Here is a 24,359-nt window from a genome sequence, read left to right on the forward strand (position 1 = left end):
GTCCCTTTCCGAGTTAACAGAAAACTCACGAGCATCAGGGAGCACCAGAACTCAGCTGCTGTGGAAGGGCCCAGCACCTCTGCCCTTCCTCTTGAGGTCAGGCAGTGAGATCAGCTCCTGCACTTGATAATTGCTAGGCTGGGGGCAGCTGAAATATACTCTGTTTTGTGATCTGTATTCAGGCTGTCAGTAGGACCTCAGACTTTGCAACTGTTGTGCTGATCCAAGATCAGCCCCTTCTGGGTCTGTAGCCTGCCAGAAACCTCCTGGGCCAATAAATCCACATTTCAGGGGCTATGGTGCCTGAAGAGCTTCCAGGGAAGGTGAAGCTGCTGAAGCTCAGAGCATCCTGGATACCTGCACTGGCTCACCCAGAGAAGCACAGGTAACTTTTCCCTGAGCAAGGGGGAAAAAAAGGCAGTGAGCACACAGCCATTCCTGGGCAGGGAGAGAAGGCTTGTCTTTGCTGCAAGAATGGACACCCATGAGTCAGAACTGTCCCCCTCCTTTCCTTCCCTAACCACTCCAACTGTTTAAATCCAGAGGCCACCTCCATCAATAAAAATATGGGCACCTCTGATGACATCCAGCATCCCTGAAAGTGTTATCCCATCCCTGAAAGAATCCAAGATCAGGTTGGTTGTCCCTGAGCGACCTGAGTTAGTGGGAGTCCCCCCTCCAAATGGCAGGGGATTGGAAGTAGATGATCTTTAAAGTTCATTCCAATCCAACCTATCTATCCAATATTTATCCAATCGTTCTATAATTCTGTGATCCATTTGGGATGGCCATCAAAGGGCCATCTGTGAAATTCAAAACCATGAAAAAAAGTCTATCCAGTGGCATATGTCCTCAGTTTTGGCCAGATCCGAGAAGAATTTTGGAAGGAATTTTGTGAGGTTTGAATGTACCAGACAAAGAGGAATGTTAGATAACACTTTGAAGTTTCCGTGGACATTGAATTACTGGAAAATAAATAGTACTAGTGATTATTTATCAACAAAGATCAGCATGATCTGCATCTCAGTCTTGAGTGATTAAAAAGAGACAGGTCTGTGTAGAGTTAACTCTTCTGTGCTTTCTACATTACACTTCAGCATTAAAAGTTATATAAAGTATCAAGACACTTTTTAGCAGAAAACCTGACCAGTTGTATAATTTATTCCATCCTTTGTATCACAATGAAAAGGTCTAGTTCAACAATTTATATGTAGTTGAGTTATGAAACTATTATGTGTGAAGATGGTAGAAACTTACTTGAAGCAGAACTTGGGTCATGATTAAATGGTTAACTTATTTCCTAAATGAATGAGAAAGGAAACAGGGTGCTGCAACCTTTTGCTCTCACTTCCTCATGAGAGAAGACGTAGAGGCTGCCCCAGAGAGAGCAGGGCTGCTGTGCACACACATCTCAGGCAGCCATGGGGAACTGGGTGGAGAATGAAGGACTGTCCATCTTCGTCGTTGTAAGTATGATTTTTATTGTGATTTGTGTCCAGTGAAAAGTTCTACAGAAAGCTGTGCTAAGCAGTGAAAGATGCACCTGATTATGCTGAAACTGGGGTAGCAAATGCAGGGAAATGCTTCAGGGGAATCATTTTTAAGGAGCTCTCTGGTATTTCAGTTGCTGTAGGCTTCATTGTTAACTGAGAAATGACCCTTTATTAACTTTACTTTGTTAGAAATACTTTAGTTAAGCAGAACAAATAACTGAAACTCACTTCACTATGTGCACTTCAGAGAAAGCAATTAACACAATCACCTTTTCTTGCACTTTCATGAAGAGAAGTGAGTGTAACTGAAAGAACAGTGTCTTGGTGGTATAAAATATTTATTAATGTCAGATTCAAGAATTTAGAGCAGAGATTCATGAATTCTTCATTTAGACAACTGGTATTTGAATTGAATTTGCTTGCAGTTTGCATAGAAGGGCTGTGAAAGTAGGTTAAATTAATTCTGAGCAAGATTTAGAAGTATGGAAAATCCCAGATGCATTTATAAGTGCTAAAGAGTAAGCAGGGCAGTCCTCCTTGGAGAAAACTAAGTTTATATTCTAGTGGTGTTTTTACTTCACAGTGTGATACAAGGGCTAAAGTTATACCTCTGTACATATATTATGTACATATACATATATGTATTAAAAGCATACACAAAACCAAAATGTAGGAGGACTTCAGGCATTGTGGCTACCTGTTGTTAGGAGATGTAAACACTGAGAGGAAGAAAAAGAAGGCATAGAATTTGCATACTTGTGGTGACTAAAAGGTGAGTATTCCAAGAAATATTTCTGCTGCTATAAGCAATCACCATGTTTGCTGTCACCTTCAGTGACTTGAGGAAGTTGAAACTACCAAGAGGTGAACTCTGGCTTTTACTTTTTTTCCCCCTGCCACCAGAACTGAAATATTAAAAGAATTAAGTAAGAGGCCTTTATTTTGTTCAAATAAGGGATTTGGTTTTTGAAACTCAAGGCTATAACCGGATCAGGGCAATAGGGAAGGAAAGTAACAGACATATTGATAAAGAACCCAGCTAAAAGGACAGATCACTGGAGAAATCTTACCCAAGTGTTCTGCTTTGCCTCTGCATCTTTACTGCACACTGAGCAGGCACGGGGTTGTCCAGTGCTTGACAGAAACAAGACAGACACTATTCCTACTGGTGCACCTCAACAGAGAAAAACACCAAAACAGAATACATCAAAACAGAAATGCACTGCCAGACTGTGCCACTGTCACTTTTAATAACTATCCCAAGCAATTAATCCTGAAATGAGCTTGGTGTTTTAATGAGGACTTGGGGATTTCCTATACACTGCCTTACCCTGATGGAAATCCCTTCATTTCCCCATATCTATTTACATTTTCAAGATCAGATATAATCTCAGGTTTTTTTACTGTGTTCTTTGAGCCACAGAACTAGCAAAATGTATGGGTTAGGAGGGAGAGGAACTGTAATGTCACCTTTTCTGGGGTTTCTCCCAGTTCTCAGGTTTTCTCTCTGTTCTCATGCACCACTTAGTAAAACTGCTTAGGCTGACTGCAGTGATACAGATTTGTTTCAATATGGGGTGTGAAATCATCTGACCAGCTCCAGGAAGGCAAATATCCAGATTCATTGTGATTTTTTTTGCCAAATGGACTTGCAGCTGCCTAAGTGTTAATAACATGTCATTCCCTAAAAACCCTGTACCTCAGGATGTGCAAGTGTGAGAAAATTCTGCATTACAGCTACAAAGAAACCTGGTTTGGGGTAGTCTCCATGCTACCAAAGGGCCTTTGTTGACTATTCCCCACTGGCTGGTTTCAGACCCTTTTCTTGAATTCAGCCCTATGTCTAATCTAGCCCATCCAAATTTAGATCTCAAGATTCTTTGTCACAGCTTCCAAGTCTTCCTCTCACATAGGTTAATGTGCCTGTGGGACTGCCCTTTGGAAGAGTCCCTAACTTTCTGTGTATTTGGAGATTTAACTGGACTCAGAATTAAACTGCTATTGTGTTATGACAGTCCTGATACAACCAGCCGTAAACTCCTTGACCTATGAAAATGTTTCTGCTGCACATTGGTATATTTTGGTTTATTGCCACTCCTGTACCCTGTGTTCACACATCAGAGCCTTTTAGACCAGAAAGATTTCTATCACCCCTGCTGAAAACTTTACACCCTGCAGTACAGCTCTCTGTGCAAACAGGAGCACAGGAAAGTAACTGACTGTTATCTGAAATGTGTAAATTCAGATGGATTATTTCAAACAGCACACTGTAAGCTTCCTGTTTAATTCTCTTTCAGATTGTGTGGCTGGGCTTGAATGTCTTCCTCTTTTGGTGGTACTACCTTGTGTATGATGTCCCACCCAAATTCTTCTACACCAGAGTTCTCCTTGGCGTAAGTACAAGATATTATTGTTTTGGCACAGAGAGAGCACACAGAAGTTTTGAACAGTTTTAGTTTCTCAAAACTGGATCTAGTGGCTGGATCAGCAGGCTCATGTAGAGATCACACGCAAGCAGGTAGCTGTAGGCAGGCAGGTGTCCAGTGCTTCTGAACAGAAAGCTGGCACACAAAATAGAGACCTCTTTCTAAAGATGTCTTCAGTTAACTATTCTGCTCCTGGTAATTAAATTAAGCATTAATTGTGGCTACTTTATTAAGCAAAAGATGAATAAAATATTGCCATTAAACTGTTGTACAGTCACTTCTCCTTGCAATTATTTTTCAGAGCATGAATAGTTTATAAAGATATTGGCTCTGAAAAGCAATCATCATTCATATATTCATCAAGAATGGGAGTGAAGTGATCCTGGATCCTGGGCCATTCCATGTAATCCAACCAGTCAATGCAGCATTATGTGTCCTGCTACAAACTTGCTTCCATAGCTACCACAGGCCACGACCAATTGACAGGGAAAATTAACTTGTTCAAATATTTTAAAACTCTGATCACAGACATAAAAATCAGCCTAAGCTTCAGATTACAGAGCACAACACTTTGCTGAAGGTTTGCAAAGCCGTGGTTTAACTCTACAAAGCACAAAATCCCATTCTGCATCCAGCTTCTGATCTGTGGATCAAATCCTGTCCTTTGCAATCACAGTGCAGCTGCCTTTGAAGTCACAAAAACTCATGTTTGGATAAGTAGAGCTCAGTGTAACCCCAAACTGCTGTGGTCTAAAACCTAAAAGGGTCTTAATCCATACAAGGACAGCAAATATTATTTTTCTTCCCTTCATTGCGTTTTGATTAGTATGGTCATTTAATATTCCTTCATTTCAAAAATCTTAAATAATTCACGGTATAAAGGCCAACATTAAGAAAACACATTCCTGAAAGCTGAGGCAACAAAGTTCCTTAGACTCCTTTACTGACAGAGAAGTTAAACCACTTCTCTTACAAGCTGCCCATTTACCATAACCCTCACCAACTGAAACCACAGACTCCTCACAGCCCTGGGACACAAAACTCTGCCAATGGCTTAGATTTGCACCTGTGTTTGGCTGTTGCAGATGTGACAGGGAGCTTTTTATACAGCCATATTAAAAACTGAAAACAGGAGGTATCTGTCTGCAGGTCTGTTCTGCCTGCACACATTTCTGACTTGACCAGAGCATGGTTCCATTAAACATTCACGGTGTAAATGTGAACTCTAGATCTCACACTCTTTACAAGTTGTGATATAATACATAAATGAAATCTGTGCCTACCCATGCCCTGGATAATGTCTTAGGTAATGCATTTAATTACAGCACCTCTCTAATTACAGCGTGCTCTGGCTCTTGCAAGGGCCCCTGCAGCCTGCCTGAATTTCAATTGCATGCTGATTCTGCTGCCAGTGTGTCGAAACCTGCTCTCCTTCCTCAGAGGATCAAGTGCGGTAAGATGAAGAAAGAATTTCAAAATGTATGAAATATAATCAGCTAAACAGACTTGCAAATATACCGAGAAACTCTGTCCAAGTTCCCCAAATATACTGTATTTTGAGGATGTCCTCTTATAAGAAACAGATAAGCCTGGAGTTTTGCTGTGAGCAAGACAGAGTTCTAATGGCCATGAGGTATCTAGAGCGCTGTTGAGAGTTTAGCTTTGAATTACAGTAATTTCACGATTATAAGCCGCACCATTTTGACTAAAATTTTGGTCCGAACCTGAAGTGAGGCTTATAATCAGGTGCAGCTTATATATGGACAAAGAACAAAAAGTTGCTGTTTTAGTTTGGAGGACAGGTGTCTGCTGAGAAAGGCAGGAACTTCTCTTTGAAATGGAGAATGTAAACCCCCTCCCTCCAAATTATTATAATTTTGAAATCAAGGGGCTTTCAGGCAAAAATATGGGAATTAGGAATAACAGTTCTTTTCTAGGGAAATTAAAATAGAAATACAGTACTACAAAGAAACAAACTCCAAACCCTGACAAAGTCAGAGTACAACCTGACACCCGTCAGGCAGGGTGTTGGCAGCAGTCCCATTCCATGGTGGCTGCATCCTCCTGCAGTGACAGATGTGGCTCAGTTGGAGCAGTGCTCCTGTACAAGGTGCAGTTTCCCTCTGGAGGTCCAGTGGTGATGTGGAGAAATCCAGTTTTCCTCTGGAGTCCAGTGGAGAAAGGGGCTCCCTTAGTGCCCCAAAACCTCTGTTTTTATCTTGGTAAGAAATGTTGGGCTCTTCCCCCTGGCTGGAGCAACTCCCAATGGGATGCAGTAATTTTATCAGTCACACAGTGGGACTCAATGGCCATGAGCAGAAAATGACTGGCTGGAGGAAGGATGGGTTGTGAAAAGATAAAGAACAATGCCCTGCCTGGTTTCAATGGATGGCCCATTAGCAGAATATCTGCCGTTGAGATAAGGATCACTGCCCCCACCCTCAACAGATGGTGATAGAACAGATACCTTTGATCACACTCAGTATTGTAAGGTGCGGCTTATAATTGTGAAATTACTGTAGTCTCCTTTGAGTCCTCCCTTTTAGCTGCCTCCCGGGCATGGTCCTGCCCTGGATGCAAAGTCCCTCTTTTGGCTGGCAGAAGCTGCTGGTGCTCACAGACATCCACTGATTGCCACTGATAATACACCAACTTAGAGAGGGAAACACTAGCCCCGTCTGTCTTTGCATGCTCGGTCCTTAAGGTAAATGTAGTCTTTTTCAGACTTCTACAATGGCACTTTTTTCCCAGTTGGCTCATAAATTACATTCTTTCTTGTCTGAATTGCATTTCCATCTCAGATGAAATAGTTCACAGGCCTTTTGACTTTTTCTAGCTCCCAAATGCAGATGTTATGCACAGCACTGAGGAACTGACACTAAGAAAAGGACAACTGATCCTAAGTGACAGCTGGAGAGGCTTCCTATGACAGCACTGACCCTATCCCACTATCAAAATCTAGATTTCTGGCTATTACAGCAAAAATAATGCAGACAATGCAGGTCATGGTCCAGTGAAAAAGCAATATTCTCCTCAAGTTCATGAGTTGTCCTTCCAATGGTATAATGATTCTTCCTTTCTTTCTGGGCACTTTTAACATAAACATGATCAACAAAACCAGTTCCCAGAAGTTGTTTTTCATCTCTAAACCCAGTATATTTTTTTAAATGCAAATGAGACAGCCTACGGGGGCTGAAAAGGCAGAGCAGAAGAGGAAGTGATAAAATAGATTCAGTGTTTCAAGAGTCCTTCATAAGGGCAGGAGGTGGGGTATGAAGCAATAATAAAATAACCAGAGACAAAACAGGCTGTATTTCCATCTAGTACATACATCCTCAAAATGAATGTGGCTGAATAAATGAGATGTGCCTGCCATCTCATTTAAACCCTTAAATTACATTTAGGAGCAAGGCCAGCGCTCTAGCCTTTGTAAGGAATAACAAGGAATAACTTAGGAATATAAAATTGGAAATACATGTCAGGCTTTCAGTCTTTTCCTATACTCCTTCAGATCCTGGGATGCTACAAAACAGCCATACCCTCTATTAAAGTAAAAGGAAAAAGTAAGTAAATAAAGCTGTAATGTTGTTATTCCCCTGCCCTGAGGCAGATCAGCAAGTATCAGCCAAATTCCAGAGCTGATTCCTCTGGCTGCTGAAGTCAATAATGGACATAAATTTCGAAAGAATTAATGTTACTAAGGATGAATGCCACTGGAAAATAATGACAAGCTCTTGATCATATAAGGCATTTTTGAGATTGCACAGGTGAAAGCAAGCTGGGCAGAGGTCTGAGCTCAAAGCAGTCAAAGAGCTGGGGTTACATTGGAGACTACTGGAAGGCCAAAACCTGATTCTGGGAGTTGAGAATTGTATTCCAGCTGGACTTCGTGCTACTTGTCCTGAATTGCTCCTCTCCTAATGTGCATAACTTAACTTTTGTAACCAATATCTTGGGAAAGCTGTCTCTCTTGGGTATTCAAGCTGCAGAGTCAGTCCTGCCTTGGGCACTGTGGTAGAGGCACTCAGGCTGCACCCAGCCTGAAAGTGAGTCCCAGCCAGGGAGACCCAGTTCCACTGCTGCTGGCAGCACACTCTCCTGCTGATAGCTGGGAATGAGGAAGCCAAGGGCTCTGAGGGTGAGCAAGGAGGGCAGGGAGGGGCACAGAGTAGGACTCTTGGGCAGCTGGTGTTTGTTCAGCTTCAGTAGCTTTTTGCAGTAAAGCTGTGCCTCAGGAAGGGTGGAATTTTAGATCTTAAGCAAAACACACATGTGAGCCACTGGCAGAGGCAGCACTGTGGTGTCCTCAGCACAAGGGGACAAACTTGTGCTTGTGGTGCTGTTGTCTATAATTAACTATGCTCTGCAGGTAAAACCTGTGAGGGTCTATAGGAAAAATCATTTAAATGTCAGATAACTTATTGGAAGAGTAATGACCTTCCCAACAGCAATGTCATTGGGGTCAAGGAGAGGAAAGAATGGTTCAAACACAGCTCTCAATGGGAATGCACTGGAAAGTATTGCCCTCTCCATCCCCCAACCCAGAAATCACATGTTACAAAGTTATTTGGTTTTAATTGACAGAATAGCTGTGGTGTGTTGTACATGCCCATCATTGCTGCATTCACTGTTCTTAATGAGCTACATTTTATTATACAATATTTTTATAATATCTCTCAATATAGGTGATACAAAAAGACCAAATTTCTCCTGGTTGTTGTTATAGCCTGAAGTCATTGGACAGCCCCAGAGTGTTTGCCTTGTGTGAGGAAATATTTGTGGTGGTTTGCACAGTGTTTTGTTCCCTTATCCCATCTGCAAACACAATGTAAACACGCAACACATGACAGTCATGCTTTCTACTGTGTGGAGACAGCAAATGCCAGCTTTACAGGAACTTAAGGTTTTAGGAAAACTCCCAGTGACTGCAGCACAATTCAGATGGGGCTTGTTAGGCACCCATCATTATTAGAAATAAAAATACAATTCTGTTTTTCTTGAAAACAAATTTCTTTGCATCTGCAGAGATTTTTACTGCTTCTTTTTGGATAACTCCAAAATCAGGTTCTAAGTGAATGCCTGGGGAGTACACCCAGTATTTTGGGGAAGGAATGCCTTCACATCACTGCCATAAGTGGCTAACACATTTGGGGTGGGAGCTCCCTGAGACAGTTAAACCCAAACTTTGCAGCCTGTTTCTAGGCTGTGAAGTACAGTGGGATACTGGTGCTTCCAAAGCAGTCACTGTGATCTCTCCTTTTGTTTATAACATGTAGTTTAAAACAGATAAGATGTATTCCTTTATCCTACTGAATGTTCAATTTTTTTATCCTTATCAAATACTTTGTTTCAGTGGCACATGTTAAACCAGACTCCGTAATTCCTCTTTTCTGAAATATTTTTGGGGGAAATATTTTTGTTCATATTTCAGAATTCTAATTTTTCCTAGCAATGCCACCAATGCGTTCAGGGTTTCTGTTTTTGTCCCTGCGTTTAAAAAGTGTGCATAGACAACACAAGCACTCTTCAAATACCTTTTTCTTTCAACCCAAAGTGCTGCTCTACCCGTATCAGAAGACAGCTGGACAGAAACCTCACCTTTCACAAAATGGTGGCCTGGATGATTGCCCTTCACACTGGTTGGTATCCTAATGTTTCTTTGTTTATTGCTTGCTTGTATATTTTATGTGGAATCCAGGTGGCATTCAAGCTCTTAAGGATATGGGGAGAGACCTGATTTAATTAAAGGAGCCAGTGTGTGCCAAGGCTTAAATCAATTCCCAGATACGTGCCAGCTGTCAGAGAGCAAAAGATAAGAAAGAATACCTTTATTTTCAACTGTCAGTACCATTTATGATTGTTTAATAAAGGGTGTCCTGAGAACTGGATATGCTGGATTCAATCCTTGTTTATACTTACTTATCTGGCATGTCTGAAACAAGTAATAGAAATTATTTTTTTAAAGGAAATAAAAACCTTTCATCTGTTTTGAAGGTAAATAAGTATCTGCTTATAGCAGGTGGTACAAATTTTGAAAAGCTTTGTACAATTTTACCCTACAAAAACATGTGGTGGAATTCATGTGAACACCTCAGCTGGTTTAGATTTTTGGATGCATTCAGCCCAGCAAGAATATTACTATGATTAAAACTTTGTTCTGCAAAACTGTAGAACAAAACACACTAAAGAATGTGACCGCAAAGAAATCCAGATTCACTTCTCAGCTCTTTTACTGAAGTCCTGGATAAGGATGGTCCTGACAAATAGTTTAGGCCATTCCATGTTTAAGTATCCCCTATGTCAGGGTACTACTAGTTGAATTGTTGAAAGCCTTTGTTGAGCAAAAATATAGTGGAAATTTCCCTTTATTCTTTCCCTCCCTCACCCAAAAACTGCAAAATTCAGGTGATAAAACTTTAACAGTAAAACACATCACTGATCTGCAATTGTGATGAAGATGGAAGAGCAGCAGAGCTCTTAAGCTGCAGTTGACAAACATGACAAAGTTTCAAATGTTTCTCAAAACCACCGAGGACTTGTGGTCAATGCTGATTATTCCTCTCCTGTCACTCCTAGCAATTCACACCATTGCACATTTATTCAACGTGGAGTGGAGTGTGCAAGCCCGTGTGGAGGAGAAAGGCACCCTGGCAGCTGTGCTTTCTGGCCTTGGAGACAAACCACAGGAAAGCTACGTCAACTTCTTCAGACAAACCATTGGAGTAAGTGACATCAGGCTCTGAACAGTAATCATCGCATTTGTGTGGCTGATCATGTAAGACCATTTGAGCAGAGTGCCTGTTTCTGGTACCCACAGTCTGGGTTTGGGCCATCTTGCAGAAAAACTTTGTAGAATCCGTTCTTATGTATTTGCCAGTAATATCGATGCTGAGCTTTGGTAATACTTTAAACCTTTTCACCTGAGGATTTCAAAGTAGTTTTGAAACATTATGCCAAAAACATACCCTGTAAAGCTGTGTTCTGACTTAGACATGGCACTCAGAAAGATACACAGAAATCAAGGCAAAAGTTTTGAGGTTGGGTGACTTAAGAAAAGAAAAGAAGGTACTTCTCTACTCCTCAGAAGAGGACTGAGCATCCAAATTCTGCATGAGTTATGAGTCCCATGGCTGTGCAACACCAGAGGAAAGATTTTTCATTTAACTCCCAAAATATAGATGTAGGACTCCAGTTGTTAACACCAGAGCTGTGCAAATGTATTCACCTTCCCCAAACCTGTCCTACTGAGCCATGGCAGAGTAAGAAACCATGTTTGGTGTGTTAGCTAATGGAAAATCCTTTCTCTCTACTTCCAATTACCTTAGTAAAGGTAAGTGTGCAGTGCAACTAAAATGAAATGGGATTTTGGCCTCAGATGACTTAAAGACTTGTAACAAGGTAAAGGGTTTGGTGGCTGGTGGTTCAACTGGTCCTGCTTTGGTGCAACCCCTTCCTCAGACCAACGTGTGCAATTATTTCACAGAATCCTGTTGGGGGCCTCTACGTGGCTTTCACATACTTGGCTGGCATCACTGGGGTTGTCATCACACTGGCCCTCATCCTCATCATCACCTCATCCACCAAAACCATCCGGAGATCATATTTCGAAGTATTTTGGTACACCCACCATCTCTTTGTCATCTTCTTCATTGGCCTTGTCATCCACGGTGCTGGGTGAGTATTTGCACTTATGACAAAACATCTGATTACTACTGAATCTTCATTTAAGGCTCCCTTCACACATGATTATAGGCACTTCTGCCCCTGAGCAGCAGTTGTTTTTGGTGGTGCTGATGGGCCAGCAGAGGCTCTGAGAGTCGAGGTTCTCACTGACACATGCAACAAGCTGTCCACCACAGGAGGTTTCATTTGACTTTGGAATATTTAAACTGACTGGCACTCAACTTCTTCTGATATCATAATAGCAAACTCTTTTCCAAGGTTTCTGTTTCTAATTGTTAATTTACATTTCTCTCCTAAAAGGAATTTTATCACACGCATGCATGAAAGGAGATCTCAGTATAAAAATTACATGGAGTCTAGAATTTTATTGGATAATGAAAAACTATATTAATACAGATTCAAGTTTCAGGCTTGGGTGAATGCATGATATCAGCAGCTTTTAAGAATGGATTTTTAGCTGTTTCAACTTAGAAATAGGCATTTATACTTTTTTTTAACTTTCAAATGCCAAACATCTTTTTCTGCTGTTGCCTGATTCCATACCTTCTGTAAGAGCTGAAAACCTAATGAAACAGTTTTAGCACTGCACAAACACAATTTTAACGCTTAGAAAAATGAACTTTAGATCCATTTTATGAATCCAAAGAACTGGTGAATAAAGAAAAAAAGACTGAAGTATCCAAGTTACAATTGAATAGTTTGTAATTACAGTAGATTGCCCATTTTAAAGGAAATCGTACATGCAATAGAAAGTGTGTTTTAAAAATGTCCTACAAAAAATGGCTATTCAAAACCACTTCCTTACAGTCCATTACTCCCATAAAAAAAGACAGAAATGAAAGTAAAATAGGAAGAACAAAAATAGAAGGCAGATAGGAATCACCCCCAGGATATTTGTTCATCGCAACTTTCATAACAAGGAAATGGTTTGAGCAAAACTTGTGGAAGGAAAAGAACAAACGTTCATGTTTTCTGCAGCAAACATTGTGTAGTTACTGTCTCAGCGTCCAAACTTGCCAGTAGGTACTATACAATGCTATCAGAGATTGAGCATTGCCCATTCTAGAAGTCAGTGGGGAGCATGTATTTTATAGAAGTTGAATTTTTCTTTCCTTCAGTGTTCCCTCTACTCCCACTATCTTACTTGTACTGGAATGAAAAGGTAAGAGTTTGGGCAGCAGTGGTTGTCAGCAAAGTTCAACTATCCTTTGGAAGCAGATGTACATAGGAATATTCTCACCAGCAGAAGGAAGGATGTTTTCCATCTGTGAACTGAGTGACCTCACTTATTTGGGCTTAAAGGTAATAATGACATTTTGAGTTCAGAGAAAATACACTAAGAAATATGAGACAGGCTTGTTACACTCATGGAAGGCGTCTCAAGTGTGCAAAGAGGGATGTCATGGAATGAGTATGGACTGACAGTCTCAAAGCAACATGCCAGGAGGAGGCATAAATGCCAGTTTATCTCAGGGGAGAGAAGAATGTCACACATATCTGTACAAACACACATCCTTGTGCATACAGAAAGCTGAGTCAAAGTTTATTGACAGCAGCAAAGGGGCAGATTCAAGGAAGATGGAGAGATTATTTCCAACAGCATAGAGTGACAGGACAAGGGAGAATGGCTTCAAAGTGGGAGTAGGTTTAGATCAGATATTAGGAAGAAATTCTTTACTGTGAAGGTGTTGAGGCACTGGCACAGGTTGTCCAGAGAAGTTGTGGCTGTCCCATCCCTGGAATTGTTCAAGGCAAGGCTAGACTGGACTCTGAGCAACCTGGTCCAGTGAAAGTGGTGCCTGCCCATGGCAGGGGGATTGGAACTGGTTGATATTTGTGGTCCCTTCCAAACTAAGCCATTGTGTGATTTAATTCTTTGACTCTACAATAATTCTTGTCTGTTACCAACTGTTACAGCACTTTTTGTGTATGAGCTATGTGTTGCAGAAAAATATTCCAAATTTCCAAACAAAATAAATGTAAAGAGGAGAGAGTGCAGAAGTACAGTTCACTCTTTTGAAGTTAAAGGAAAACCTTCAGCCAAAAAAGAAGTAATTATAAGGCTACACTGCTGAAAGCTTAATTACAATACTAGAAAGAGCATCTACACTGACTGATAAGGGGAAATAAGTTTTTTCTTTCTCTTGTGCAGGGTACTGACATTGTCAAGTTTTGAACAGAGAATAGAACAAGATAAAAAACCCCCAGGACCCTTTCCCTTAAGCAATGGGGTGAGCAGTGGAGGAAATGGGCTCCCTGTTCCCGTAACTCATCCCAGAGGTGGCTCAGCTGAACCCGTTGTCACCCGTGGGGAAGTGAACTGTAACTGCTGATGTTCCTGCAAATTGCAACTCGTGATGCTGCTGGGACAGCTCTGCTTCCCTTTATTTTTCAGACAGGATATTAATCAAACATTAAATGAAGAAGAGGTTCATTGGTAATACTTATGAGCAATATCTTATCTCTCAACACTGTGCAGAGGTTTTCTAACAATCCTCTGAATATGGCATACATATGGCTTAGATACCATGGGGGATTTTTTTAAAATATCAGAAATGTAGTCTAGTCCACAGAAACTGAGCTAGAAAAGCAGAAAGAGAAGTCATGGAGAGAAGATATCAAAGAATCACATTGGCATAAAACCAAACAGCCTGATCAGAAGCAGACTGTTTCTAGGGAAAATTCAGCAGATCTTTATCTGAATTTTTCTACTAATATCCTGAGGTTGACAAAACTCCAGAGAAAGGCAGGCAATAGTGAAAAATAATAGACTTTTGCCCCTTGAAACTGAAATTACCTCTCTGCACCAGTTCTGCTACTGGTAATAAAGCTGTACTGGATTAGTCAGGATTCTTTATACTGAAACAAACAACAACAAACAAATAAACAAAAAAACTAGTCATGCAGGAATATTGAAGCCAGATAATTGGTGGTTGCAAGCTACTGTAGCTGCAATAGCTGCTTATGCCAAAAGCATCTGTATTCATTCACAGCACCTGAACAGTTGTTCCACAGCATTAGAGGGAGAGGAAGGGCCAAAGGAAGAATGTGTGTTGGAAAGGGATCTCCTGATTTCTAAAATAAACAGCAGAAATAATCTCTGTAGTGGTCAGTAGCAAATTGATTACTTGTCCATTCCAGGTTTTGGGTTTTGGTTGTTTTGTTGTTTTTTTCTCTTTTGGTTGGTCTTTTGGTTTGCTTTTGTTTTGTTTTGGGGTTTTTTGTTGTGGTTTTTTGTGTATGTGTGTTCTGTTTTTTGGTTGTTTTTTTTTTTTTTCTAATTGAAGAAAGAGGTAGGGTAACTCAGAAAAGAATGAAGTTTTCTAATTGTGACCACATCCTAGAAGTGGTATTGGACATGAATCTCAGTTCCTCACCTAATCTTGAAATCAGGATTTATCCCACAAACTTCCCTCCCCATTTTTATTTCTTTAATGGTAACTTTGTGGGTAGATTTGAGGAGCAAAGCTGTATCAAAGCTGTAGCAGTGCAGAAATCGACAGCTCCATATAAACAGAGTAGTACATAAATAGGATAACAATAAAGAACAGATACTTGCATTTTCATCTCATTGCCTTAATGACCTTTACTTTTTTCCCAGTCGTATTGTACGGGGGCAGACAGCTGAAAGTCTGGCTGAACACAACCCAGAGATTTGCCACAAGAACTTCACCCAGTGGGGCAAGAGTGGGGCTTGCCCAATCCCTCAGTTTGCAGGGAATCCTCCTATGGTAAGGACAGCTGGCTCGTGTGTATATCCAATTGAAAATATTTAGTCTGCTATTTTTTCTTAAATTGCATAGAAAACCAACCATATAACCTTCAGCACTCTTCAGTGGCAGATTTATTAGCACAAAGCAAGAGATTTTGATACAATGGGTTGTAAGCAGAAATGGACTCCAGACACACAATACACTTCCAGTGTGCTGTAAAACAAGCACAATTGGCAGACAAAGCAAAAGGGCAATTGTTATCTGAGAACTTTGTATCCAAAAAGTAAACTGCAAAGTAATGACTCCTGGGGATATTTAGAATGTGCTATAATTCTTATAATAAATGGTTTAACATTATTAATGGACTAATGATCATTAGCAGAAAATAACACCCCTGGAAATGTAAATTTGAAATTTCAGCTTTTACTGACTAACCAGGCTGGTTTTTCTTTCACATTTCAGACTGATCTGTTAACAGAAACAACATATTTTCCAGACCTGAGTCAATAATACCTTAAGAGTTTTACCCGTATTTCACTTAGTTACATTCTTTTTTAGATAGAGACAAAATTACTTACCGGAAAACACCTTGCTGTAACTCTAGTAGGAACTAAAAAGCCAGCTGCAACACTCAATGGAGAAAGGAATTCCCTCTCTGACCAGAATTTTGAAACTGTCATATATCTTAAGGATTCCCTAATCTGGACGATAAAGAACACAGATTACAGTAATTTCACGATTATAAGCCGCACCATTTTGACTAAAATTTTGGTCTGAACCCGAAGTGCGGCTTATAATCAGGTGTGGCTTATATATGGACAAAGAACAAAAAGTTGCTGTTTTAGTTTGGAGGACAGGTGTCTGCTGAGAAAGGCAGGAACTTCTCTTTGAAATGGAGAATGTAAACCCCCTCCCTCCAAATTATTATAATTTTGAAATCAAGGGGCTCTCAGGCAAAGATATGGGAATTAGGAATAACAGTTCTTTACCAGGGAAATTAAAATAGAAATACAGTACTACAAAGAAACAAACTCCAAACCCTGACAAAGTCAGAGTACAGCCTGACACCCCGTCAGGCAGGGTGTTGGCAGCAGTCCCATTCCATGGTGGCTGCATCCTCCTGCAGTGACAGATGTGGCTCAGTTGGAGCAGTGCTCCTGTACAAGGTGCAGTTTCCCTCCGGAGCTCCAGTGGAGATGTGGAGGAATCCAGTTTTCCTCTGGAGTCCAGTGGAGAAAGGGGCTCCCTTAGTGTCCCAAAACCTCTGTTTTTATCTTGGTAAGAAGTGTTGGGCTCTTCCCCCTGGCTGGAGCAACTTCCAATGGGATGCAGTAATTTTATCAGTCCCACAGTGGGACTCAATGGCCATGAGCAGAAAATGACTGGCTGGAGGAAGGATGGGTTGTGAAAAGATAAAGAACACTGCCCTGCCTGGTTTCAATGGATGGCCCATTAGCAGAATATCTACCATTGAGATAAGGATCACTTCCCTCACCCTAAACAGATGGTGATAGAACAGATACCTTTTATCATACTCTGTATTGTAACATGTGGCTTATTATCATGAAATTACTGTACTCGAACTTCACCTCTGCTTATAGAATTTCCAGGATTCAATTTGATCTGAAGTGGCATCTTGTCCAGTGGAAGGTGTCCCTGTTTACAGCAAGGGGGGTGGAATTAGATGATCTTTAAGATCTCTTCCAACCCAAACCTTTCTGTGATTCTGTGATCTTCATCATCTGCCTTGTTTCCTTCTGCTTACAGACATGGAAGTGGGTGGTGGGTCCCATGTTTCTGTACCTGTGTGAGCGGCTGGTGCGCTTCTGGAGGTCCCAGCAGAAGGTTGTCATCACAAAGGTAAGTGCTGATGCTGCATTTAATACCAGGCAAAGCATCACTTCCTTTTCCAAATGGTGCAGCAAAGGCAGAGGCTCCTACATACCAAAATTATCAGTGGAAGGAGTTTTCTGACTGCTGTCATGATGCCAACTTCTAACATCCAAATGGAGCCTCTAGAAGTGAGCAAGAGGAAGTTAGCTGAGGCACAGAACTGAATCTTAGGAAAGAAATGAATTTTCTTTTTATTGGGTGAAAAATTCCACAGTGCAGAAACTCCACAGACTTGAGACTCATTTAAGACGCAGATCAAACGACCCCTGGAAACAAGTTAGAGCAGGTTTCTTTTATGTATCCAAATCTAATGTTAAGGTTCCATTCCCCATAGTGTGTGGCAGAGATACTAACACTGATCCTGAAAGTCTGACAGCTGAATTAGCACGGCACTAAACTCAAACACGCAAAAACTATCCTGGTCTTTCCCAGGCACTGCGCTGCATCATGAGGACAGCCTGTTCAAATCATAGCAGGGTTTGGGGGATCACATTGGGTGTTTCTACTGTGCTCTATAAAGATGCTGACACATTGGAAGGCTCCTAAATATTTGTGTGCTCTTGGTAATTTTACCAAAATATCCTGTGAGCCACTTCTACACTGTATTTTTATGGTGTCTGTTTTGTGCCCTGTTGGGAGAAAATTTCCTTCACAATCCTAAACACCACTGTTAATACCTAAATTAACAGAGAGACTTGATTTTCCCTGTTGCAAATCTCTTGAAAAATGAAAATAATTTTGACAGACAACTTTAGAATTAGAATTTATAGTGACAGAATCACTGGTTTTGCTTCTAGAATATTGTTTCTAAAGAGTAGCCAAGGTGCCACTGAACTAAAACAAGAAAACTTCTATTTCCAGTGGTACTGCCTATCCAATATCTGTAGGATACCCTGAGTTTTTGTCCCTATATTTACAGTCAGGCCCATTAACTCTGCACTCTGTGCCACTGGGTAAGGTCATCTGGAATTAACAATGTGCACACACAGGTCAGGTGATGTATTACAAGATGTGCCACTCTGGCCTGTGCCCTTTGGAAGTGTGATGTGAAAAAATACTTCAATCAAAACATCAGCATCCTCTGCAGGCTTTCATCTGCCTGTCAGGTGCTGTTCCTCACACTCAGTTCTGCTGGGAAGAAAGTTTCACCTGCTTTCCTTGCTCTCATAGCAGAGGATGATGTCAGTGATGGTGGATGTAAATACATCAGTGATCAGTGAAGACAGACATTTTCTTTTCCTTATTTTTCTCATTGCCCTTCTCACTGTAGGTGGTCATTCATCCCTTCAAGACAATTGAGCTCCAGATGATGAAAAAAGGCTTCAAGATGGAGGTTGGACAATACATTTTTGTTAAATGTCCAGCAGTGTCCAAACTGGAATGGCACCCATTTACACTGACTTCTGCTCCAGAAGAAGATTACTTCAGCATTCACGTCAGAATCGTAGGAGACTGGACTGAGGGCTTGTTCAATGCCTGTGGGTGTGATAAACAGGAATTCCAGGAGGCATGGAAGTTGCCCAAGTATGTACATAGAGTCTCCATGGTAAAGTCAACAAATACCTATGACAGTTCGAATTTTGCTTGACTGATTTGATGGCACCACTGACACAAACCTTAAATGGTGACACAGATGTGGGTCTTAGATGCCTCTTTATAGTTTTTCTATCAAGTCCACCTCTCCTTTTGCTGACCAGTATTCAGTCCAAATATGCATTGCAGCAGACAAATAACTTTTTACTGTTCTTTTAAATGGTGTTAATAAATACCCACTGATAAGCATGCTTTCAATTCCAGGATAGCTGTGGATGGCCCCTTTGGGACAGCTAGTGAGGACGTGTTCAGTTATGAAACTGTGATGCTGGTTGGAGCAGGAATAGGGGTCACCCCCTTTGCATCCGTCCTCAAGTCTGTCTGGTACAAATACTGCCATGATGCCACCAACCTAAAGCTCAAGAAGGTATTGTGTCCTCTTCCCCAGACCCCAGCAGGCACAGCAAAGGTGATCTGGCTCCAGGCATGCATGAGCCCTAAAAGAAGGAAGAGTCCATTTGCCTCTCAAGGTTAGCAGGAGGAAAGCAGGAGGATCTAAAGCAAAAATATAATGGAAGGAGAAATAGCCTACAAGCCAAATCACACACAGTAATCCTGACTGTGGGCCTGGAGATGTCCAGTTGCAGTGGAACTGGTGTTCATCTGCTTGAGGATCACAAAGTTCAAGGCAGTAGTACAGCCTGGGCAAATATTGCATTCCTTCTCCCAGAAAAAAAAAGAAAGGCCTTTCATAAGTGGAAGAGCAATGGAAGCATCCTCTTCTCCCCTCCTGCCCCTGGAAATTCCCTGTGCAGAGGTGTGGGGTCACACTTTGCAGTTATGGTTGTACTCAGAGAACAGAACTGGTTTTGTTACCTACTTTATCTTGCCTGCCAGCAGACAGAGAGTTCACCTCTAAATCATTTATTTATGTCCTAACAAACTGTTTTACAAGGAGATAAGTGGGGAAACATTGTGAGCCAAAAATGTGGAAGAGAAATAGGAAGCTGTTTCCTTGTTCTTGCAGTCAGTCATTCAGCTTTATAACCCTTCCATCATCAAAATTCATGAATAGTTTCAATAGCATCCTACCCATCTACTGAAGTGTTTGGGGCATTTTTTACAAGGCCTCTATAATCCTCACTCTGTCAGCAGACATAAACCCAGAAACCATGAGTGCCTGTGTCCCCTGACAGCTCATTCTTGTCTCTTCCAGATTTATTTTTACTGGCTTTGCAGGGACACTCATGCCTTTGAATGGTTTGCTGACCTCTTGCAATCTCTGGAGGCTCAAATGCAGGAGAGGAATAATGCAGATTTTCTGAGCTATAACATCTACCTTACAGGCTGGGATGAAACTCAGGTAACCACACAGGGGAGGATATCTGCTATAAAACTGGGGTTCATGTTAGAAAATCTGTTTTCATAACTATTCAAATGTTCTTTTATCCTGGGCATCCATCTGGCCCTCAGAGGTTTTGAATGCAGGCAGGTGCTATCCATCAAAAATTACATGGGATCAGCTGTTAATGTGCACTGACTTCCTTCCTGCTTTCCTCTGGCTGTGCTCTGTGGGAAGCAGGCTTTGTGCACAGGAGGAACCTCATCTCACCATGTTCGACTCTCTGAAACAGCTGATGCTGCCTAAAGCATTTAATTAAGAGCTTTGGGATCTGGGGAAGCCAAAGTTTGAACATTAGCAGCATATCTGTTTCAGGACTTTTAGTTCTCTGGTCCTGTGCTGGGAGGTTGCTCTGGAGGTGCAAAGGAGCAGACACTTGAGAATGTGGGATTGAGTCAGGAAAGGCTCTCACTCTGTTCCTTTTAGTGATGTTCTGTGTTGTTTATCTCACCATTGCAAAACTCACCAAGTGCCCAGACAGACTGGGAGGGGGAGTAGCAAGGAAGTTATCACATATGCAAGGTCAAAAAAGTAGAAAGGAAAGAGAAAAATCCCACTTTTTTCTCCTTGGGGATAAAGTTACCTGGAATATTTTTTTTGTCTCATATAAAAGGGCTACAGAACTCTGTAAGGCCTGAACTTGTGCCTTTAACCACATCTCTTCCTGGCTTAACTTAGCTGGTCTAGCTAGAAGTTACACAGGCAAGATCTCCTCATAGGGATCAAACCTTCCAGAGAACAAACTGGCAGGATTTCATCAAGGGAGTGAGGTTATTGTATTTGAAGGGAAAGGATTTTTTAATTTGCAATCCTATGTTACAGTTCTTAGACTAAACCTGTTCGTTTAAAAAAAATCCCTCAATTAGTTGCTGTGTTTAATGTTTCATAGCTTTAACTCTTGAGATCACCCAGTCTGGGAAGAAGGAAGGGGTAGACACTGTTAGGATTTTATCAGTCTTAGCTTTCCTGGCAAAATATCATAAATTCTATAATCTCATTGAGAAATAATTCAATCAGTACTGACATTATTATTATTATTAGAACACAATGCTGCCATATTTAACTTTTTTTGTCTTTCATTTCCCACAGGCCACTCACTTTGCAGTGCATCATGAAGAAGAGAAAGATGTGATTACAGGACTGAAACAGAAAACCTTGTATGGGAGACCCAACTGGGAAAATGAGTTTAAAACAATTGCAGGGAACCATCCTGGGTGAGACTGTGCAAATTTATGGTGTCTGGAGACTTGCTTTATTTAGTGGCCATACACACCATCCAGAACAATCTTGTTCCTTTGGCTGATAAAGTTTGAGATGCATTTTTTCCCCTACCGATCTCAAGGTACCTTCTATTCTTTATTCAGCCATGGACATGATTTATGATCTTGACCAAATTATTCTGACCTACATTTTGTTTAAATCATTCCTTTTTCACTAGATACTTCTTGGAGTGTCTAATTACTAGCAAAAGATTTAGAAAAAAAAAACCTAACCCTGTCCTTCCAGCTGAAGTAGATAGGAATACCAGGTGGTGTCTAAATACCTCCAAAACCACTTTCTACCTCTAGAAACGAAAAATCCTCTGAATATGGATGACCTTTAGCTAACCACTCAAAATTTGCAGGAAAAAAGCAGAATAAGTCCTCTCAAGAGTTTGTGCTGTAAGCTCTTTGAATCTCTGTTTCTTTGACTCAGTGAGGTCAATAAACCTGTCTTCACTAAAGCTGAGATTTAGCCCAGCATTTGTTTTAGGAGCAGCAATAAGTTTTAAGGGGCTATAAGGTTTAGGGGATAGACATCCAGTTCTATTTCAGTTCCTGTAATTGGGGAAAAAACCTAGCATCTATAGAACATAAAAATGATTTACATAGAGAATATCCAGTTGCTCCTTACCTGGTTTCTGACCATATTTTCATTTTTTAACAGCTCCAGAATAGGTGTTTTTCTCTGTGGCCCTGAGGGCTTGGCTGACACACTCAACAAGCAGAGCATCAGCAACTCAGAAGCTGACCCACGAGGAGTGCACTTCATTTTTAACAAAGAAAATTTCTAACTCCCAGGCGTGTGGGAGTCATTAAATGCCAAGTCTAAAGACCGAATCTGTTTTTCTGTTTGGAGTCTGGAGAAGATAGCCCAGCATCGAAACTTCAGCTACACTAATGCAACTCCTTTTGCTTCTTGGGAATTATTTTGGCTCTGTGGTGGAATAAAAGAGTCAAGTTTTACCTTAGGGAAGTTTTCACTGCCCTCCATGTGCTGGCTATTTAGCAGAAATCTGTTTTGTTTGTCTGTGTGAGGGGATTTCCCCTCAATTAACTGCCTTTATCCTCTTATTATTCACCATGGCTGCTGAAGAGTGGAGGCTGCCTTTGCTTTTGGGAGCCAATTCACACTCATAAAGCTTAGTGCTATCAAACAATAAAGCATTCTAGCATAATGCTTGCTGTTAGGAGGCAGCTCAGCTCATCCTGGCTGCAGCCAGTCCCTGGAACAAGGGGAGCTGGAAAAGGGTGACTGGGAAAGCTAGTTCTGTAGGAAAGGAAAGCTCCTTTGTGCACCAACACCTTCCAGGCTTCAGAACGAGCCTTAAACATCCTCTCCAGGAGAACACATGCAACTGAAAAGAAGCTGCTTCTCCTTAAAGTGAAAAGGAACCAGCTGAGGTTTTGAGAACCACCCCAGCTGCAGAGGGATGGCAAGAACAGTTTCAACCCAAGTCCTGCACCTGGTGTGTGAGTCACTGCTTTGACTTTCACATCTTCAGCCTCTCCTGCAGGTGGAGGCACCCATGCAAGAAGAGGTTTTGTGTTTTCCAGACTGCCATTTCTGGTTTTGAAGGCTGAAGAAAAGCTGTTGCTGAGTGATTGAATGGGTACTTTCTGAAGCTCTCTTAGATGCAAACAGTGCCTTTGGCCCTATTGCTCAGCTGTTCCTCTTTGATGGTGAAACAGGCTTTGAGAAAGTGATGGTCACTTTATTCACAGTTATGGAATAGCTGTGAGTGAAGTTTCTGATGTGCACAAGACTCTCATACACAGCACAGTGCTTCTGTGGGGACACTACAGGTAGCAGGTTCTTAAAAACAAACCAAAGAAAGGAACCAAAACTTTTAATACTGGCAAGAAAGACAAAAACAAAGTATTAAAGCCAGCAGCATAGGGGAAAAAATTGAAAACAAACAGGTGCAAAAACTCTTAAAAAATCCACAGTTTAGTATACCATGTCTTCCATTCATCCCAGTTGCCTGCTTAGTGACTTTTAACCTCACAGCCAAGCCCTGTAACAGCTCCTGCACAGCACAAGACCTTCCTGGCAGGTTCTTGCAGCCACACAAGAAAGCTGTGGTCTCCTTCTGCAATTTCAGACAACTTTGTGCAGCCATCTGGTTGCATGTAGCATATTTTATACCTCAGCTTGCCAGACAGGATGTGTGTTCTCCCTTTACAGCATTTTAAAATGTTATCCAGGCTCTGAATGCTACTTCAGAAACACAGCCTATCAGTTCCTGTTTATTAATATCAGTTATCAATGAATATTGGCAAAGGTCAGCTCTTGGTGGGGAATTTTACAGTTCTTTCCCTCAGAAGGGCCACATTCAAATCCACATAGTTCTGTCTGAAACACACCTATTAAATTATATCAGAACGTAAGTAGAGCCAAAGAAACCTCTTCTGTGGAGTAAATATTGCAACTGAAATTTAATAAGTCTCATCCCATGCAAAGAGCACTAAAATATTTGCCCTTGATTTTAATGGAAATGTGATCAGGTTTTTATAATCTTATAAAGTGGGCAAAGAGGAATTGCAGGGGGTTACCTGGAGACAGCACATTTATCATGAGAAAAGTCTTGGAGGGGCATATTTTAATTCACCATTAATTTTCTATACATTGCCATGTTTGTTCCTAAAACATCAGGGGTCTTTCCTAAATCAGTTGCAGTGGCATTCCCTGACCAGCTGCAAACTTATTTGTCACCTTGAACTCAGAAATAGTAATTCTGTGTTTATTAATAAATCATTGTCTTCCTAAAACATATGAAAGAATGAGAGTTTCTCAGTTTTTTTCCAAAAGTTAGTTATATTAAATCCTGCTAAAATAGCAAGCCATGCAGAATCAGCCATGGTCTGAATATTAATATTTTCTGAATTCTAGGATACAAGAGTGAAATAACACTGAAATACAAATATAAGAAATAAACTGGCTTGAGTCCTTAGGG

At 41.1% G+C, this 24,359-nt stretch overlaps 1 protein-coding gene across 1 annotated transcript; it reads left to right on the forward strand.

Annotated features, from left to right (window-relative positions):
* Window positions 1-1,389: 1,389 nt before the first annotated feature.
* Window positions 1,390-24,080, forward strand: LOC117009803 (cytochrome b-245 heavy chain). The gene is made up of 13 exons (XM_033084155.1): window positions 1,390-1,466; window positions 3,791-3,886; window positions 5,262-5,372; window positions 9,474-9,558; window positions 10,496-10,641; window positions 11,403-11,593; window positions 15,204-15,333; window positions 17,083-17,175; window positions 18,479-18,732; window positions 19,006-19,168; window positions 19,958-20,104; window positions 21,233-21,357; window positions 22,070-24,080. Exons 1-13 carry the CDS (start codon window positions 1,422-1,424, stop codon window positions 22,194-22,196), a joined length of 1,713 nt encoding a protein of 570 aa, XP_032940046.1. The 5' UTR covers window positions 1,390-1,421; the 3' UTR covers window positions 22,197-24,080.
* Window positions 24,081-24,359: the final 279 nt, after the last annotated feature.

This window comes from Catharus ustulatus, chromosome 2 (genome assembly GCF_009819885.2).
Source record: "Catharus ustulatus isolate bCatUst1 chromosome 2, bCatUst1.pri.v2, whole genome shotgun sequence".
Taxonomy (NCBI): domain Eukaryota; kingdom Metazoa; phylum Chordata; class Aves; order Passeriformes; family Turdidae; genus Catharus; species Catharus ustulatus.